Raw genomic sequence first — 20,803 nt, 5'->3', positions numbered from 1 at the left:
CGGGGCCGCTGCCGCCTCGGCCCGAGCCGCCGGTCCCGGCCGCCTGGGGCCCGGCTGGGTGCAGCGCGGGAAGGCACCGGTGTCGCTGGAGCGGAGGGAGGCGGTGCCTGCGGCGGGCACCGCGGGGGACCTGCCTCTGCCCTCCGCCGACAGGGACATGAGGGCTTCCCAACCAAACGTGCCCCCGGCCGGCGCTGGCCTTCCCTGCGGGCGGGACACTGCCGGCGCCTCAGTGAAAAGCCCAGAAAATTGCCAAGGGATTGGTAAATGAAACATCCGAAACAGTACTGGAGGGCCTTAGGGTTACTCCAGGAGTACCTGGCATGCGTCATTAGGAGCTGTAAAGAATTAAAATGGGATTCTGTACCAGCTGTACAGAAAAAGTTCCTGACGATCTTCGTCTGTATTTCTGTATTGCCACTCAAAGTTAATTTCTATTTAACTTAAAAGTAAGTACATGAATCTTTATGACAATGCATCAAGCTCTGAGCACCTTCAAAATTAACTACATTTTACACAGAAGTATGTACCTCCCTTGAAGGTTTTTAATTCAGAGGAGTGGGTATTTGGGTTAGTAATTGTACATACCAGGAGGTAATCAAAGTCCTGTGACTGGCTGCTGAGAAGTTTGTTAAAAGCAGGAAAACTAATTATCTCCTGAATTTCTGGGGGGAAAAAAAAAATAAATAAAAGAGGAAGGTTGACCACTTTTGACTCCTGAAATCCTGAAGAAGCTGGTGACTGGACTTCTATTCAGTAAATCAATACTGGCTTCAGCACAACACACTTTGGTCAATCTTGTTTGCTTTCCCTATGGTTCCAACATAAAATTCAAGGTAAGTTTATCTAACAGTTTAAATTTGTTTTAGTCATTATTAATTGATTTAATCCAAATGTACTTGACAAGTCAAAAGTAAAATGATCAGCACTTTGTAAATGAAAAATCCGCATAATTTGCAGAAGGCGCCTTCATATGAACATCAAATAGTTTTTCTAAAGCAGATCAGATGCTTTGGAGTTCTCAAGTGACTTTGCACAAGGCCTGAGATTCTAGAAAAAGGTAAGAACCGCCCTTTGGGATTACCTGGCAGGGTTTGGGTCTCACTCTGTTACTTGCACACTTGCGTAGAGTGTAACTAAGGTGATCTGGATTTGCTAGCAGAAGGCTGCAGGAGCTGTTCCAGCTACGAATTTTACAGTTAGAAAAATTGTTACAAACCCAGGTAAAAATTGTACATGCTGTTTCTCTACACCACTACAGATCTATAATAAAATAGGTGATATTTTATTAGTTTTCATTTCATATTCATAAGCATGCAATATATGAGGTATATATATGACCAACAACAGACAAAAAGTCAAAAATCCTAAACTTTGATAGGTCCAAAACAGGTAGTCAAAATTGGTCATGGTAAAAGTCCTGGTTGTGATTTTAGAAAGAATTTCAGAACAATCTGAAGTGGTTATCATTCTATCTAAATGTCCTTGTTATTATCAGTGGTGGTGAGAAAAGGTCCAGAAATATGACCTGGAGGTACATCTGTGCAACATAAGGAATATATATTTTGCAACATATGTTAGATTTGTGTTCCAGAACTCATAGATTTTTCTAATTTTTTTATGCTTTGGAAAAAGTTAATGTAAAATAATGTTAATTCCAGTACAGTGAAGCCAAACTATTGAACTTCATTCTTTCTGAACTTCAGCCCCTTTGTGATTTTTCTAGACAAGGAGGACTTTTTTCCTTCCTCAGGATGTGTTACACAAACGTTGGTTTTATTAATATGACCTCAATACTCAAGATGACCTTGGAACTTTGATTTTTTAAAAATTTCCTTTGGAAGATCTAACCAGCTGCACGTTCCCTTTCACCATACATTTCCTGACATTGCAGCTCATGGGGCAAGCGCACAGTGAGTAACAGTGCAGAGGCTGAACCTGTGCACGGTGTCGGTCTGTGGCTTGGCTCCAGCAAGGGCCTCATGAAAAAGCTGAGCCAAGGCCTCCCCCGGTTGGGTTCTGCGGGCACAGGGAGGGGCGTTGATCCTTCTCTTTCCTTATTTAACCGGGCTGGGTGCTGATCTTGGCCGTTTCAGCAGCGTAAGCCTGCGCTGGCAGACCCCTCGCATCCCGCACGCAGGGCCGGGGCCGCGGCTCTGGCCCGCCAGGAGCTGACCCGCGCCCGCCGCCCGCCCCGCTGGGCAGCCTGCTCCGCCGCCGCAAGGGCTCTGGATGCCGCCGGCACCACCTCTGCGGTAGGCGGGAGGAGAGGGCTGCCTGTGGCACGACCCGGGCAGCGCCGCTTTCCCGCTGTTCTCCGGCGGCGTCCACCGCTACGCGCTGCCGGGCTGGGGCCGCGACCCCTCCTGCGGGGGAAGGGCAGGCGGTGCGAGGCGGTTCCGGGGCGGGCCCGATGCTTCCTCCCGCCTAGCAGGGCCGTGGTTTTCTTCTGCCCCGAGCGTACACGTTTTGTGCAGCCCCCGCTAGGCTAAAGGCGGCTGAGGGAGGGCCTGGCGGCGGTGGGAAACGAGCTTGACGCCGAGGTTTGTCCCTGGGAGCAGGGCGAGGTGGAGCTCTGGCCGCCGCCGCCTGCCGCCGCCTTAAGCGCCGTGTGGTGACTCAGCCTCTTCCCCAGCTACTTCCGAAGCGCTTCTGGATCACAGTCTCCACGCGGGCGGGCTTCTCGCGGGTGCGCCGGAGCAGCGGGGGCCAAGGGCCGCGGCAGGCGGGCAGGGGGAGGTAGGCAGCGGGGCCGGAGCTGCTGGGCTCGAGAAAACAGAGCAACTCCGGTAGACAGGTGGAAAACACTCTACCTCACAAGCAGCTCTCTTAACACTTAGTTGCTTAAATACTTAATACTTTTTATATTTTGGGGGGTTAGGTGTTTTCATTTTCTCCTTTGTGGAAGGCTTTCTGGGTCACTGTAGTTTGTAATACAGCCTTGAAAGTGCTTATTCTGTTTCAACTGATACGAAATGATGTTAAAGAATTTCTTGTCCTTTTAGTATATATTTTGCATGGTAAGTCAAACACTTCAGAAACAGTTCTTGAAGTAGATACAAATTTCCTATTTTTAATCTGTGTAAGTTTCAAAACATTTCCTATTGACTTCCTTTTTTATAAGATGTTAGAATTAATTGCAATTTAAAATTGCAAGCAAGTTTGTGGTAAATCACTTATATTTGCTGAATACCTTCCAGAAAGAGAAACATTTGGAAACTTCTTGCAAGTTGTTTTAGTAGCGATCCTGGTTCCCAGTCATTACAAGAAGGGATGTAAGGGCCACTGCAGCACGAGAAGATGCAAAGATGCATTACCTGGGCTTACAAGGAAATTATTATTTTTATATTCACCATGTATCTAATTTGTCCTGTCTTCTGGCAGTTTAGCTTGCCAGTACTGTGGGGAAGTAAATGTGAATTGATACTGTAACTATTTTTTTCATCAGATGAACATTTGAACATAGAAGAACAGTAAGCAAGGCAAAAATTCTCTAATAATAAAGTAAGCTGTAGTTTACCATGACGTTATTAGAGGGGAAATGCTTTTTTTATCTCTTTAAACTAAGTAGTTTGTATAATTCAATAGTTGTGATAACTCTTTTGCAGCTTCTGGTAAGAAGCTGTTGATGGAACAGTCCATCACTCTTGCTTTTCATTAATGTCCCTGTGTCTCATTTGCTCTATCTACGTCCATCTACATGGCAAAAGGGAACAGAAAAAATACATTTAATTAACTGGAAGAGCCGTGGGGTAAAAAAATTGTCAAATGGTCTGGTAAACGTGGTTAATTTAGTACTTGAGACTTTGTGGAAGATTACTAGATTGTGATTTAACAGTGGCTTGACCAACCCTTTACCTGTATTTTAGGTTATTTAATACATAGTATAAAATCTTGTAAGAAGTCCAATGTATTTCTAAAATGTAGCTAAGTACTAAGAGGGAAAAGCAAAAAATAACTTTTATGGAGATTACATGGAATAAATAATATGACACAACTTTTCTCAGTGATAAAGTGGAATAAATTCTTTGTAAAGACAACTATCATATGGAACAAATAGAAGTAATAAAAGCAATCTCTGAAAAAGGACTATAAACCAAATCATTATTGTAAAAGGTGCTTAATACATAATATCTGGAAAATTCGTACCTTTTATATGCTTTCATTTTGCATAGGGAAGAAAACATTTCATATTAAAGCACATCACGAATTAAAATTACTTCATTTTAGCTTTTCTTGTATCAGCCCCAGTGTCAGCAAGAGCAGTGTAGTACGAGTACAATGTGTCATATCCTTTTTATTCTCTGAAGTTGATTGTGCAGACATCAAAACAAATCCAGCTATATCCGTCTGCTCAAATAAGAAGGTTTTTTTCTTTCTCAGCAGACCCAGTACGTGCTGCTGCCATCGCCTTGATAATGTTAAACTGATGGAATCATGCTGACAGTTGAAGAGCATTCAAATTTGCTGAAGTTATGGTATGTTGATAATTTTTTGTTGTTAATGATTATATCTCCTAAAGCAAGATTTCTAGCCTTTTCCATGATCTCTGGGTTAAGGGAATTTGATGGGTCTTTTTTGGTGTACCATGATATTTACTGCCCGTGGTTTGTGTTTTACAGCTTGGAACCAATTTTGAAGATTGTAGAATACGTGTTTGGTAGCACTGTGTACAAATTAGGGGATATATTAAAAAAACAAATAAATACTTGCCAAATTTCAATAGATAAGAATGTAGCTTCCACTATCATAGACAGAGAACAGTAGATATCACTGTGGGATGGATGTACATATAGAGCCAGAGGAATCCAGTGGTGCCAGCTCAGCTGCTCTTGCCATCTTACTTCCTTTTACCATCAATAGTTGGGTTTTCTGGCATTTCCCACACCTCAGTTTGGGATTATGGAGTGGCCTAGTGAGAACAAGCTTCACTTGACTTAGTCATGCAGTGCCTGCATGTTAAAAAGTTCAGCTTTGCCTTCTCAGTAGTGGCATGATAGTACATCTGCTTTTAAAGGCAATTTTCTAAATTTGAAAGCTTACCAAGTGGATTGACTTCTCTTAATGATTGTGAGCATGTCAGTGTTCGTTGTTGGGAGCTTCTCTGAGAAGAATCCAGGCTGTAGGTTCTTCTCAAGCTTACCTTACTCAGAACATTGAAAGATAGAGACATTTGGTTTTTAGCGAGTAGATATGGCTGTACTTACCTGCTTTAATTCTGTCTCATTACAGGTACCTCAGAATTGAATTCTTCTTAAGACAGTGACCATACGGGATGAAATAAAAATGATCTTCTCTTTTTCAGATACTTGAGTTTGTTCTTTGTAACAACATGGTTTACTGTGAAAAGTGAAAGAAGAATCCTTCTGGACGCTTTAAAAGATAACTGGGTGGCATAGCAAAATGCTTTGTTTGAGGCAAGTTTGTTTGTTTACTCTGAGACATTACCAAGCTCGGACTCTGAGTAGTGATCTGCTTTTGAACCAGATATACAGCTGTACCCATGAAGATGAAGTGTTCAGCCTTGTTGGAAGGAACAAGGCCAGGCTTTCTGAAAAACATGTGGGAATTGCACTGAACATGCTGTGGCAATTGCAAAAGAGGAGGCCACTTCTCTTAAGGACTAGTGACTATATTAGAAATCACTCCCAGTTTCTTGCCCTTTGCGTTTTAGCAGAAAACAAGGTGGAACACATGGAAGATGAGGCCATAGTGGACACCCTATATAGTATTCTGAGGTAAGCAGCATTATGCCAACTTCCACATCTATGCATTTTACATTTGGTAATAAAAAGAGATGGAATTTTGATTACAAAACCATCCTATAAGAGAATGAGAGATGACTCTGTCCCAGCTTCTGTACTCTGACTGTGTGACACAGACAAATTCATGTCCTGGACCTCAGTTTTTGAGATGCAGGCAGAACTGATCTGTTTTGCGCTCCCAGTAAAAGGAATTATGATTATTAATGCGCAAATGCTTGTGATCTGTTTGAATGGAGGGAGCATTAGAAAAGCAAAACATTATGATAAATAATGAAAGGACATATGTCTTAATTCTGTATAACTTTTGAAGCAAACTTCAAACTATTATGTCTTTCTTCTGAAGGCTCAATGTTGAAGACCACGATTCTCTCGCAGAAGTGCTTGTTACAGAAGCATGGAAAAGGTTAGAAAGGCAAGTACTGTATTACTATGCTTTGTGAATGGTGTAAGTTGCAAGTGTGACTTGTTTCATGGGAGGCTCCACAGAGTTCTTGAAGACTATTTACAAGATGTTTTAAACATTCTATATTTTAAGTGTTAGTTGTATTTTTGAAGGTTTTGGAAGTTATTTTTGTACATATGGAGGCTTTGAGTATTGATGGACTTCGGTACACAAATTCAGATACTGCAACAATGAGACCAACACTTAAGATTTTGAAATATGTTGTCCATGTAGATTTATGTGTTTGAATTAAACCAGAGTTTTTAATATTTACAGTTTTATCTTAGTGCTTGCTGTCTCACTCTTCCATGGTTGTTAGAATCCCTCTCATCTCAATTTTAGTAAAAACCTTCTGTAGTAAAACATCAACATTTTCCCTTTGTGCGGTTTGTTGTTTTTTTTTTTTTTCCTTGGGTTGTGTTGATTTTTTTTTTTTTTTTTTAATTTTAATTTTCACTTTTTAATGTCAGGTTAATGGCAGAAGCTAGTGTCAGTCTTGGTACCAGTGTCACAGAATCACCTCTCCCAGCTTAACACCTGGGGCATCTTGATAAGTGAATAAATTCAGTGTAGCTTGAACACAAAATGACATTCAGATAACAAATTGTTCACATTCATTTTAGCTATTTCACATAATTGCTTGAGAATGTAGCCTTTATAGATTTCGTACACTGATCTGGTTAAGTGAAGAACTTCTAATTTTTTTAGACCTCCGTGTACACAATATGCTTTAATATGAAATACCTAGGTGTTTTGGCTAAGTCCAAGGTACCACTATAGGTGATACCAAGGTATCAGTGTAGGTACTTAGGTATTTTGTTTCCTTGTTTTGTAATTTGAGTATAACCTTGTCTTTTATGTAATTGTTGAAGTAGATTTTTGTCTTTAATTATTCACTAGAAAGAAAAGGTAAATATTCTCTCTGTCTTGACAGGCTTAGTTTGCCAGCTTTGTCTAAATTTGCACTGTGTTTATACAAGCAACGCAGACACTGCAGTCCTGTAACTGGCAAAGTAGCTCATATTGTGGACATGAAACTAGATTCTATAGAGGATATAAGGTAAGTGTCAAAATGAAACTGAGTAGCAGGAGAAGCAACACGTCACAGTTACTGGGCTGTCTTTGCTGAACGCTGTTCCTTTTTCTCAACTGGAGTTCGCTTTTCTTCAGTTTGGAGTTTGTTGGAAAGAGATGATTTGTCTTAGTGCATTGATTTTTTTCATGGACAGGTCCTGCTGAGGTGAATTGATTTTCCAAATAATTTCTTTATAACCAATTTAAACACTTAATTAAAACTAATGTTCCACTTACAGTGGAAAAACAGCAGATATTGCTTTATCCTGATTCTAAATTTTACATGGACTTTTTTTAGAATTTAGAGGCTATTGACTCACCAGAAGATATTTTTCTTCCTTGACATTGATAGTTTCTCTATAGTTTGTGAATAGCAATAAGAAGTCTTAAAGCAATGTTATTTTTATTTATCTTCAGAACATTTTTTTTTGGGTCAAGCTGAATTAACCAGTTCTCTTGCTAGCAGGTCTAATGCCTTACCCTAATATTAAAATTACTTAAAACGAAGCCCTAGTCAAAGAAGTCCAAGCCACTTTTTCTTGCCTCTCTTTCCCCAGGGCCAATATAGCAAAGGCTGTTCTTCCTTTTTTTCTGCTTTATACAGCACCAGCAGTCCCAACACTTACTTTTGTGGACCTGAGGAACCTGCTTGTGAAAGTCATTGCGTGGGACTGCATTTCTTTGCAGAAATGACTCTCCTTATAGTCCTAAGTTTTATTCTCTTAGGAAGGGATTCTTTCTTTAGGAGTGACAATGACTCTTCCTCCCATTCTATCACGTGAGAGTCATTTGGGTTTTCTTTAGTTTCCATTGAACATTAAAGATCTTTTTGCACATTTAAATCAGGCAAGTCAGGGTCTTGCCTTAGGCAAAAGCTTTCATCACATTCAAGTCTGTAAGGGATGGCTGAAAAATCCCAATCATTTCGAAAATTCACTGAAAGCAGAAATTTTACTTTGGTAGGAGAAATGGTTTTTACCCATCTGTTTTTTCTGTGTTAGATTTAAAATTCCTTTTTATGCAGAAGCCAGCAACACCCTGACTAATGTTCCTTTCTTTGTGTAGTTTATTTAAGAAATATAAAGTGTATTACTTGCGCTCACTGTGTAAGTGTAAAATCTTTTGAATTTTTTAGGATCTTGTCAGTTTTGATGATCAGCATATCTGATGTTATCTCGCAGAATTTTAGAGATCGATTGCTACAGAAAGCTGAACAGCTTCTGGAAGACAAGCATGAAGTCCACTTCAACTATGCCAAAAGAATACTACAGTTTCTGCAAAATATTAAACTGAGATATCACCCATTGCTAGAAAAATGCAACAAGATTTTCCTTAAAAGTGCCTCCCATCTTGATATACACAGTATTAGTCTTATTTTTGGACTGTATGAGCAGCTGGGTTTTGACAATGCTGAATTTCGCTTGGTTGCCAAACAGCTACTGTCTGAAACTATAGATGATTGCTATGATCCTGAAACCTTTGCAAAATTATTTTCTACTCTTGGGCCTATAGCAGGCTCCAACGTACGAGAAAGGTAAGTTTATTAACAATTTTGTCTTATTTATGATATTTATGTAGTCTTGCACAGAAATTAAAACTGTACAGGTATCAGGTGGAATTTCTGAGCTTATCCTGAGCTGACCATTTTGTTTCCTACTTGTAACGTTGTAGCAATGTATTATTTAATGATGGAAACACTGTCACAGCAGTTTGTCTTGAAACAGTTGCATAGGAGGCTGGATCCGTGAGGGAAGGGCTGTGTGTACTGTCATGCAAGGCTGCCTTTCACTCGTAGCTCATAGAGTACAGCCGCCTTTTCACAGTGGATGGTAGTAAAAAACTGGCTTTCTCCTGAGAAATATATGCAGTGGTATGTGTTGCTTTTTCCTTTTTAAGGCAGTAGCTGAAACAGCCTGGGTCTTGTCCTACCCCAGTTTGCTGTACATCCTATTCCATATGAAAGGTTGTTAGCAGGGAACACTTTAGCATTTATTTATCAATTAGAGCATGGTACTGTGTGGCAGATTTTTCTCTGCCTGTTTTTCTTGTGCTACAAAATCCATTTGGGGCTGATATTAGTCGTAGTCTCTCGAAGTCTGCAGAATTTGCTGTATTAATTACACTTAGGCCTATTTTGAGACTTTTCTTTGTGAACCTCTATTCAGAGATCTGCATATACTGCGAACCCATGTTGGTTTTGCTGTACTTGATTTAGTTCCAAAAGCTTTTCCTAGATTTTTTTTTTTTTTTTAATTTATTTTGCTTTTGGTAAAAAACAGTGTGAGGAAGAAATAGTAATTAGTTTTATTTGCCCCAGAACCAGTCCAACTCATGTTTAATTCTGTTACCTGTAGCTTGCTGATTAATGGTGAAGTGTTCAGTGTCTTAGAGTTCTTTCACTGCTTCTTGTCTGCTTTCAGAATTGTTGGACTCGTTGGTTTGTAGCGTCAGAGCAATATGTACTGATCTAACACGCTCACATCTTTTTTTCTGTGCCACACCAATCAACTGTTTAGAAGAAGGGTCCACAGAATGAAGGTCTCTAGTTTGGGGGAATTTTTCCTGCATTTCCTGAAGCAGTGTATTGGTTCTTTCCCTCCTAGACAAAGAAAATGGCTGCAGTCTTTGGAGATTTTCAACTGTTTTTCTTTGGAAAATATCTTTTCTTCTTCAGGTTGCTAGTAACTGCAGCGTGCATGGCAGAAGAATTTAGCGGTTATCAAGTATTGGTAATACTGAAGACAATGCAGAAAATGAAATGCAGAAATTCTCATCTACTCAAAAAGTAATTTTTTGGATACTATTAAGAAGTTGTATTGTCTAGCTAAGCTACTTCCATTTAGTGTGAAAAACTATGTGAAATCCAGTAAGCTGGGAGTGGAGAGTATGTCACTTGCACACAGATGCACATACACTATACATAATCAGGTATTTATACTATCACAGCTTGACCCAGAAGTAATTGAGCCAATTCAGAAATTTCATAGAAGGGTATTTCAACCCTAGCAAGTTAATGGTAATATAAATTTTGGCTTATTTACAAAGGTGTGATCCTATCTGAGTAAACTTAGCCTCTAACAATTATTGTAAACTGGTGGGACAAATGACAGTATAGTAAGCTGCGGAGAATGTGTCCCGTCTAGGAGATCCTGTTACTGATATGAATAATTTCTTCAAAAATTATTGTGCCCTACTTTAAACTACTAAGTCTTGCATCTTTAAGAACCGGGACCAGATTTTCTCCAGTTGTAAACTGGGATAAAGAGGGAGAGTTGATTTCTTTCATACAATGAAGGGAAAAGTAGTTGGTGTTTTGGGCACAGAAGGTATAGTATCAGACATGTGACAGATGCAGTTAAATGCATGTTGTGAGCAATAACTGTGGATTGAATGTAGTTGTATGAACCAAATAGATCATTGGAAGCAAAAGGAAAAGTAGTACTGTGGAGCAGAGTGGTCTTAAACGGAAGACCAGGTGAATTTGTGCTTTTTCTCCTTGAATCTCGCTGTCTAAAGAAGGTCTCAAGGTATTGTCTTTTTGTGCAAATTAGCCCCCTCTTGCAGCTTTAGACCAACTTAGCTGTAGCAACCACTATTGTAAGTGAGTACGGAGGGGCTGAAGCTGGTGATACTGTTCTACTTTATCTCATTCTTGGTCCCCTCTAAATTTAGCTGATTGTAAGATCTATAACAGAAATTTTGTGATGAGGGCTGTAATTTTGCAATTCAGTAAGTGGAGAGAGGCTGCTCTGTCTTAGTTGGATAGCATCAAAACTGGAGCAGAGAGGAGTGGAGGTGTGTGGAACCCTCCAGCTCAGTACTGAGCTCCATAGGACAGCCCTTCTTCAGGTGGGATGTTGTGTTCTGCAATATCTGCTGTATTGGCATAACACCATGTCATCTTTTTCTTTTTCTATTCAGAATGGCTTCTGTTCTGCACAAACACTTGGATAGCTATCATGTGTTACAGTTGGTAAAGTTAACACAGTACTTGGTGGTGTTGCGTTTTCACAATCTGGAGCTGTTTGCTAAACTAAAAATGTTACTATTTGGGTAAGCATGTATTCTTGGAAATGTAGCTATTTAAGTATTAAACAGTTGTCTACTTAATATTTTAAGAAACAAGCTAAGATGTTAAATTGTTTTGTTTTCATAAGTAGCAAACTGTTACAAATATTTGATTACATTATATACATAAATCAGAGGATAGGAAATGGATATTGTCTTAACTGTAGACTCAATAGTATGTGCTAATAGATAATATCTATTTTTAAAAATATATTTTTTTTACCCCTTACCATTTGGCTGCTGCAATATAATGACATCGAACAGGAAATTTTTATTGGTACTTTATAGGAAAGGTAGGTATTAATGTTGTCTTTCATACTTGAAGGAACAAGTAATGAATAATATACAGTAAGAATGCCATGGTTGGGACAAGTGAAAGTGTGAAGCAGACGTATTCTTTTGGTTGAAGAACTGTTTGGTTAGTTCTCAGGCTTGTACAGTTGCAGCATAGAAGGGGAAACCATTTCTGTACTCATGGGAGGAGTTATTTGCTGCTGTTGCTTCCATTGCTAAGCCTCTATAGGAACGTAGTGCTCTGGCTGTACAGGTTTTTTGTGGATGATACCTTCGTGTTCTTCAGGCACCTCAGACCCTGCTGCTCCCCAGGACAGAAATTACTGACTGCAATGATCCTTGTCTTCTTCTCTTTTTCAATTTTGAATAAATTAGAAGGGAGAAGTTATTCTCAAGGAAAAAAGACAGTGGTCACTAACTGTGTGAATTTCTACCATGTCATTAATATTCTACTTGTTTTATATTTGATGTGCAGCTTTTGCCTTTAAAAATAGAATCTTCATGCATGTCATTTACTTGTGGTTTGTTGTTTGGGTTTTTTGGGGTTTTTTTTTGAACATTCGCACTTTGTCAGTACTGATGGTCTGTTTTTATTTCCGTGTCTCTTCCAGTTTTTTGAAATCTAGTGTCATACCTGCTGATACTGCTGCAATAATTCGTGTTCTGGCCATGTTTCCTTCCTTTCAAGTGGAGGAAATAATTATAAACAAAGCAGCAGCAGTTCTGCCACAATGCAGGCTTCATCATTTGAATTCCATTGCTACAGCTCTTGTCAAATGGAGTCATTATGACCAGTTACACTGGCAAAACAATTCTGAGCTATGTGCAAAGCTCCTGCAAAAGCTAAATGACTGTGGATTTCAGAGACTTCAGAAAGCCAACAACTTAAACCTTCTGTTGGAAGAACTTACACATGTGAATGGAGAGTGGTTTGAGGAAGTTCTCAATGAGGAAACTGTGTCCATGTGTCAACACTTGATAGACCAAATAACGTGGGCAAATGTATTACAGATGTCTTTTTTCCTAATAAAAGCAAACCACCGTTGTACACCATTACTTGACAGAATAGCTTCTGTGGCTGTTGAAAATATACACAAGGTATTAGAGTTTTTCTTTCTATCTATTGTTTAAGTTATTCAGTAAGAAAGGACAAGTTAGTAGTTAATGTGTGTCAGAGCACAACCCACACAGAGTTCTTCAGTGTAACTGATTTGGAGCTCATCCTTTTCTATGTTCACTCAGAGCTGTTTTGCTTTCATGTGTATTATTTTGTACTTGCTTTCTTCTCTTTAATTTTCTTTCTCTTTTTTTTTTTTTTATTATATTGTTCAGTCAGTGGTAGGTCAAGCATAATCCTTTGCATTCAGCTTTACATTTGAACAGCTTAAATAATTTTAAGCTCTTTAAAAATAGTCACATCGCATGGTATATATTTTTACATTACACATTCTTGTAGGGATTTCCCCAATAGAATCATAGAATAGTTTGGGTTGAAAAGGACATTTGAAGGTCATCTAGTCCAACACCCCTGCAATGAGCAGGGACATTTTCAACTACATCAAGTTGTCTTTTTGATCAAAATTACTGTGTTTTGCTTTTTTCTCCTTCTCAAGCTGGTATTTATATAGATCTTTGATTTTATTCTATGGCAATTTAGTTTATTTAAGAGCATTTAATACAAAACCTTTTCAAAAGCTCCTTAAAGTCTAAGCATATGGAAACATTTGGATCATCTACATGAAGTAGATTTTAAGTTTTCACCATGTCTACAATTTGAATGATTTGTACATTTGAGGGTTTTAAAATATTTTTCTCCAGAAAAAGTTGACAAAATAATTTAGAAAATAGCTAATCTAGTCTTCAATCTCCTAATTCTGAACGAATTATAAACCCCTTTTTATTGTAAAACAGTATTAGGATATTTTGCAGTGATTTGATTTAGGATGTCTTTTTTCCAGATCCACCCTTTAGAAATTTGTTTTATTCTCCACCTTTTCTCTGCTCTGAATTACGACCCTCCTGCCAATGAAGAGTTCTTTGAGAGCTGTATCCAACATCTTACTTCTAACTTGAGTAAGTGTATTAGACAAAGATATTCTGACACCAAATAAATATCATTGGAAGATACTATTTGTACTGAATAAAAATAGGTATAGAATGGCATTTTTTTTAAGCAAAGTGTGTCTGTATGTTACTGCTAGTACTCTGCCTGCTGGGGTTAAACCATGACAAGAATTCGATGTATGCTTCTGTTGTTTTTTCTGACTTCATTTCACCTTTTAAAAATTCCTGTTGGTAAGGGAACTAGCAAGGTATCTTGAGCGTAGTAGAAAGCAAGCAAAAATTCTGAATAATTTGTTGTGCTGTTATTGGATAGAATTGTTGTGGCATTCCCTAAGGAATCGTCATTTGAGGAGAGGATACATTTTGTGATCCATCACAAAGAAATGGAGAAGTTGTAGAGGAAATGTGTAGAGACTTTTTGTTGATTGGTGCAGCCCTGTGAAAATTTGGTGGCTACTGAAATATTGTGGAGTTACCTTTTCTTTAAGACTAATTAGTTTTCTCCTTCAAAGAACTGGCAAGAGTTACTTTACGCCTTGGTGCAGTTAGCAGAGGTTGTACTTAATCTGCCTGTACGTTCATTTAGTATGTTAAGTGAGAAACCTGGATGATTTGGGCAGGTGTTGCAAATCCTTTCAACTTTACGTCATGTGTTAGTATGAATTTCTGTTTGGTTTTTAAAGGTTGTTTTGAAACTCACCACTTGGTGCTGCTTGGTCATGTTTTGGCAGTGGCTGGGTATTTTCCACCAGTTCTGATAAAGAAGATATTTAACATTTCTTTCCTAAGCAAATTGGATTCTCAACTTGAAGGTAAATACCTAGCGCTCTGATGAATTTGATTATGTACCATTGGGCATAAAATGAAAATGTGTACCTGTATATGACCTGAGAAGTAGAATTACTCTTTAAATGATTCAGTGTTCTAGAAAGACCCCTCTATATAATTCAGTCATTATTTGAGTGCTAAAACGGAAGGAATGAACAAAAATACATGCTTTGTTTTAAAAGTACAGGTTCGTGTTACAGGTGAGAAAAGCTCATTCAAAACAAATTTTATAGTCAGCTTATTGTACTCAGTATTTAATGGTTCTTGAATTTTATTAGAAGTAAAATTACTTGAGTGTGATATTTATTACTAGAAATAGTCACAAAGCTCAAGAAATAATGTGGGATTCTTGTCTGCAAGAAATGAGTCCCACCAATCTCTGCTCTCTAAATAAGAGCCTGTTTGGTTGTTTCCTTCCTCTCTACCCTTATGTTGCTTGCTATCAATGTACTTTTGCCATTTTTGCCTTCAACCACTTCATTAAAAGATAAATGATAGAAGAGAGTTTACATTGCTGCTTTCTTCTGTGTTGCTGTTGTTCTTAATACTGAGTAAAATTGTTATTTTTCATTTTTTCCTCAGAGATTTTGAGAACCTTTCTAAGATTCTGCAGCATGAATTTTATAAATGCTGTAGTGTAGATATTTGCATCTCCAGTAAAGACTTCAGAGGTAGCCATTTAGTTCAACATGTTGGATTTTTCACTACTTGGTTCACACCTTTTTATTTTGTTTAACTCAGTCCTGTCTGACACCCTAAAGCAGAGGGTCCACTCACACCTCATGAAGTTGAACAGAGCAGTCTGTTTGGAATGCCCAGAGTTTTACATCCCTTGGTTTCACGAGCGCTACTGCCAACATGTCTTTCGTAACAGTAAGTAACTTAGAGGAAGAGCTTCCCTTGTTACTAGTAATAGCTGGTTTCCAACAGTCTGCCAGATGCTTTTTCTAAGACAGTCATGTTGACACTAGCACACAATAGAAGCTCCGAAAGGCACGCCCCACCATCTGCTGAGTATGTGTTCTTGAAAAGTGCAACCACTTGTTAGTGTGACAGATAGCAAAGCCATTTTCCCAGTGAGAATTAATGAAATAGAGAGCAGATATTCCTACACCAGAAATAACATTTACATACACAGAAACAGTGTGTAAGGTATGGGGGATGGAGAGGCAGGAAGGAAGAACATTAGGATTGTATACTGGAGGAGGTGGGTCACTTTGATCCAAGCTTCACTTATAAGAGTGAACATTTGACAAATTTTTGAAGGTGAGCGTTTTTGCTGCCTCCTCTTGAACTCCCTGCTGTCATCTTCCTCAGAAGAATCAAGATCCATCAAAGATGAGGGATGGAAAAGTGGGCTAGTGGTCTAGCATAGCAGCTGAGATATTTCAGAATAGTGATTAGTTCAGAAAATCCAGCTGATGCAAATTTGGTGCCTCCTTCACTAAATCTTATGGCAGTGATCTGCTTTTCTATCCATTGGACTCAGCCACTTTATTTCTGAGGCTGAAGATGTTTAATACCTTGCTCCATTAAACAATCTGCAACAGATAGTGGGGTGTGCCTCTGATAGATGCAAAATAAGTAAATACTTATTTAACTATCTAAGTACAATTAAAAGCAAAGAGAATCCAGCAGTTAAAACCTGAAACTAACATGTTTGTAGTATATCAATGTGAAAAATCCTGGGATGGAAAGTCTGGATTTGAAATTTGTGCTTAAGACGGTCACATGGTCTCTGAATTATAGAGGAACACCAGGGATCTCTAGAAAAGCTCTAATTCAGTAGGCTGGCTGACAAAAACGCAGTGTCACAAAATGCTGTTTTCAAAACTTTGGAAGTTTGATGTATGAATTCTTTATTTTGTCTTTGTAGGCAGTAGCCGAATAAATCCACTGCGACAGCATGTTCACAGAATGCTGACAGAGATCTTAGGAGGGAGCAATTACACAAGAATATCTGTTCTCACACCATACTACTATGAAATAGGTGAGAAGTTAATCCTCTAAGGATTGTTGTGGTAAACCCTGATATCACTAATATCACCAAGATTAGGAAATCCCTGGGCATGTGGCCACAAGATACTACAAAGAAGAAATGTTGTGTAAAATACAGTTTCTAGAAAGTCCTGTGTAATATAAATAATATTGGGTATCTGTAATTATGGTTATCACTTAGTTTTTCTTGAAGTAAACACAGTACAGATCTAATTATTTTACTTTTTTTTTTTTGTCAGTAAACAGGTTTATTGTGTTTTCTTGCAGATTTTGAGTGCATTCTGGATGAAAATAAAAAGCCTCTTTCCTATATGGCTCAAAATATACCTTTGGATGATGCGGAGGGAGTACACTTGAGACATGACATCAAGGATGATGGGAGAAAGGCTCTGCCACCAGGAGCTCAGAGGTTAGTACATCAAATTCTTGCACATTAGTTCTTCCAAGTTTAGACGAGGTTTTTGATGCTTATGTCCTAAATGGTTTTTGCAACCCCTAGGCTACTTATGTTTTCCTGTTCGTTTTTTCCAAAGCCTTGTGAGGTTCAGCCTTCCCAGGTGTGGTGGGTTGACCGCAGCTGGCAGCTAAGCTCCCACCCAGTTGCTTGCTCACTCCCCTGCAGAATGGTGGGGAGAGACTCTGGAGGGCAAAAGTGAGGAAGAATCCTCCTGAGTTTTAATTAAGACAGTTTAATAAGTGAAGAGAAGAAAGCAGAAGAAACAAAACAAAAAAGGGAAGTTAGATCGATTTATGCAAATATAGTCACTCAGCACCAGCAGACCAATGCCAGAGCAGTGACTGCTTTGGAAAAACTCCCCATTTTATTGCTGAGCATGATGTTATCTGGTGTGGAATATCACTTTGGCCAGTTGAAGTTCCAGCTGTGTCCGCTCCCAAGCTCTTGCCAAGGCCAGCACTGTGGGTGCAGAGTGAGAAACAGGAGGCAACAACCAAAATATCGGTGTGTTATCAACACTGTTTTGATCACAGATCCAAAACACAGTGCCATGTGAGCCACTATGAAGGAAAGTAACTCCATCTCAGCCAGACTCAGTTCACTGGGGCAGACATGGTGTTCTTGAAACGTGTTCCATGAGATTGGAATACTGGTTTCCTTCTGCCTCTTCACGTGGAAGCCTTCAAAGTGCCGGTTTGCTGGTTTTGCCATTTGCACAAAACCAGATGGAAGGAGGAAATGCTTTTTCTCAATCATGTGAAGTTCAGAAATCTCTAGATAAAAGAGAGGAAATGTTTTGTCCAGTTTCAGAGAGTTGTTTAGTTTTCTTTTTCTATGAATTATCAGGTTTATTTAGTAAAAGTCTTGCTGCAACTATCAATACTGAACTAGAGATACCACTTCTCACTATGCACTATTCAGCTGGAGTCTGAAAGCAAATGCACATTTTTGTTGTTTGCAGAATTGCTTTGGAATGTCTTGATTCAAAAGCTTTTACCAAAGATTCACGTCACCTGAAAGGAGAACCTGCAGTGAAAAAACGACACCTGGAAATGCTGGGGTACCGGGTAGTTCAGGTGAGCGGTCAGCAATATTGTATGTCCTTTCTGAGTTGTATCAATAATGCAGACCTATACATTTCCCTTGCAAAAGATTTAAGGATAGCTTAATAGTTAAAAGCACCTTCTGGGTGAGAGGAGTTTTGTATTTAGGGTGGAAATTCCAAGCACTTTCAAGATGGTTTAAGGACATCCTAGAACTTGCACCTTCTGTGAAAATGGCTGCAGCAAAACTGAAGTCAAAAGGTCTCACATTACTGCAGGCAAACTAACAATCTCAATGTAGCCTGAGTAAAGGAGAATAAGTGAAACAAGCATTTCTGTTCAAATCAACAAAGACTTCTACACTAGAAAAAGATTGAAGACATCCTCCTTGAGTACAGCAGCTGCAAGATGGGATATGGACTCTGCCTGTCTGCTGCAGTGACAGTGCTGGGACAGGTGAGACGAGGGGTGAGAGACGACTCACAGCCACCAGCACAGAAACATTTGGGTAATGGAGGCTCATGAATGCAGATTCTCCTGTATATGTAGTTGCTCACCCACTCTAATTTTAACAATGTTAACGCTCACTTTCCGTGATTCTGTTCTACAGATTCCTCACTTTGAATGGAATTCTATGGCTCTGTCAACAAAAAGTGAACAGGTAGAATATCTGAAAAAGCATCTATATGGAACGCAGTGATGCCAGACATGTAATCAAAAGCATTTTTTATATAAACACTTCACGTACCATTTAACTTCTTGTAAACTTATTAAAGAAATCTCTCTGTCTGTGATTCAGCTGGACCAAGGCTTACCATGGGGCATCAAGTGTCAAGAGATTTAATCCTAAATTTTTAGGGATTGCAAAAGGCACATCACAATAGGCCATGAAGATGTGATAAGGATGCTTAAAATCTCCTATTGTCTGGAAGCTGTTCTTTACGTATGTGAGTCTGTGACAGTTTTGCCATAAAATTACATTGTTGTCTCCTAAATAAAGCAGAGGCTTAGCCAGATATAAAACTGTCCAAAGAAAAAGGTGGAAATACTCTTGGCTGTGAGGGAGGAGGCAGCAGATTACTGGAAACTGTTCTCCAGCATGTGACAGAATGAGCAAGAGGGATCAAACAGTATCTGTACTGTGAAACCAAGAAACTGGCATGCAGATTTGCTAAGAATAGGACTGCTGTTACAGCCACACTGTTTCCATCTTCCAGAACAGAGGTACTGTGGGTGACTGTTGGGGGAGGGTGTTGTGTGGTAAGGAACCTCCAGCTGCTTCTCCTACCCTGTGATGTGGCATGTGCAGAAGTAGTAATGGCTTGAGCGTTCTGCAACACCTTCACATTCATAAAATATAAAATAATTCTAGGGGTCTGGCAGCCACCCAGACCCCTGAAACACCTGTACTCCAGTTAAATGCAACTTGGAAAGAGATACCTGACAGATTTATACAAGATAAGGAGAAAACAATGCTTATGTCAGACACAGGGACTTACTAGCAACTGGTTAATTCATGAAAGTTATTGTGGCATTATGCATTGGACTAGCCCTTGCTAATAGAACAAAATTAGACAAACTATGTAACCTGCCTGTTCTGTAAAGAAGACACTGTTCAAAAGAGCAAAAATAGGCTGAAAATTGAAGCCAAGGATCAGGACCAAGAAAAGTCTTCAGAGAATGACAACTACCTTGGTTACTAGTGGTGAAAAACATTGCTGGTTTATTTATCATGTTTCAAAGCCATCTGCCAGTTCCCAGGCTTTCTGTGATCACTTATTTGTGTCAGGAGGCACAAGATACTGAGATGTTGAAGGAAAATGTGGAATAGCCAGGAGAATGTTCATTGCAGAGTAGTGAACTGTAGCGTGGTCATACTTCCTCAGATGAGCCCATTTTCTGAAGCAGCAATGTGGTGACTGCACCTGCCATTACATCACGACTGCCAGCTCTGCCCATCTCTTTCACACAAACAAGTGTATGTGTTTTCTTGCCTTTTTAGTAGAAGCAATAGACATTCTTTTAGCGCTTCCTTTGAAACCTGGCATAGGTAAGCAACTGCATTTCTGAATTGGTCATTATGCACCTGGCTGTCACTATTTTTTTTTTTTTTACTACTCGGTAGTGGAAGAATATATTTTTATTGACTGAATATGAATAAGGACACTAATGAAAAACCAGGAAAAACAGAGAGAACTGATCTAAGCTGCAAGGTGCTCTCCTCCTGATGCAGCCCTTGTTTTTGTGGGATGACTGAAAAAAATAGCAGATGGTTGTCTGCTTATAGTATCAAGCAGACAAGGACTCTAAGACATAGAAGATGAGTGTTTGAGGAAATGTCATTGAAGTCACAGAACACATTATATTTTGTATAAACTGGAGAAGACAATCATAAACATAGATTAGGATTTCAGAATGTGGGCTACAAGTCAGAAGGCTCTTGCATGTCCCTGCTTCTGTACAGATGGCCTTCAAGTAGCAACCTTGGAGCGCAAGAAAGGTGGCAGTGGCTGCAGCTGCAGTGGTCATGTGTTTGCGCTGAACCCTACTTTTTAGGTAGCCGGCAGTCAACCTGTGCCAACTCAGGTATGTTCAAGTTACATATGGATAAAGTTATGAGTATTCACAATGGGGAGAGGACTAAAACTCGCTGTGAGTGGATTCAGAAAGGGCATCCAACAAAATCAAAATACAACAGTATTTCAGTAAAATATGCTGCTTTTGATCCTTGCAGTCATTCTTTCTAAAATACATCAGCAAGTGTTAGAGC

At 39.2% G+C, this 20,803-nt stretch overlaps 1 protein-coding gene across 11 annotated transcripts; it reads left to right on the top strand.

Moving 5' to 3' along the window:
• The first annotated feature begins 89 nt into the window (after positions 1-89).
• Positions 90-18,827, top strand: FASTKD1 (FAST kinase domains 1). 11 transcript variants are annotated; one of them, XM_071811038.1, is made up of 16 exons: positions 90-449; positions 4,384-4,478; positions 5,233-5,738; positions 6,109-6,177; positions 7,142-7,267; positions 8,417-8,815; positions 9,956-10,066; positions 11,203-11,334; positions 12,255-12,741; positions 13,602-13,716; positions 14,391-14,519; positions 15,277-15,408; positions 16,412-16,525; positions 16,801-16,942; positions 17,952-18,066; positions 18,644-18,827. In XM_071811038.1, the coding sequence occupies exons 3-16, from the start codon at positions 5,404-5,406 to the stop codon at positions 18,731-18,733; spliced, it is 2,496 nt and encodes an 831-aa protein (XP_071667139.1). In that variant the 5' UTR covers positions 90-449; positions 4,384-4,478; positions 5,233-5,403; the 3' UTR covers positions 18,734-18,827. The 11 variants fall into 11 exon arrangements, with proteins under 11 accessions (XP_071667139.1, XP_071667137.1, XP_071667136.1 ...); XM_071811036.1 differs by having other exon boundaries at positions 90-836; positions 4,387-4,478; XM_071811035.1 differs by having other exon boundaries at positions 90-836.
• Positions 18,828-20,803: the final 1,976 nt, after the last annotated feature.

The sequence above is a fragment of the Patagioenas fasciata genome, chromosome 7, assembly GCF_037038585.1.
Source record: "Patagioenas fasciata isolate bPatFas1 chromosome 7, bPatFas1.hap1, whole genome shotgun sequence".
Taxonomy (NCBI): Eukaryota; Metazoa; Chordata; class Aves; order Columbiformes; family Columbidae; genus Patagioenas; species Patagioenas fasciata.
This window is presented reverse-complemented; position numbering and strand designations above follow the sequence as displayed.

What these genes read in the sequence shown, in the direction of transcription:
- FASTKD1 (XM_071811038.1), top strand. Translation starts at nt 5,404, where the DNA reads ATGCTTTGTTTGAGGCAAGTTTGTTTGTTTACTCTGAGACATTACCAA. An exon ending in GATTCTATAGAGGATATAAG is followed by an intron (nt 7,268 to 8,416) that starts GTAAGTGTCAAA and finishes TGAATTTTTTAG; the next exon opens with GATCTTGTCAGTTTTGATGA. An exon ending in AATTCTCATCTACTCAAAAA is followed by an intron (nt 10,067 to 11,202) that starts GTAATTTTTTGG and finishes TTTTCTATTCAG; the next exon opens with AATGGCTTCTGTTCTGCACA.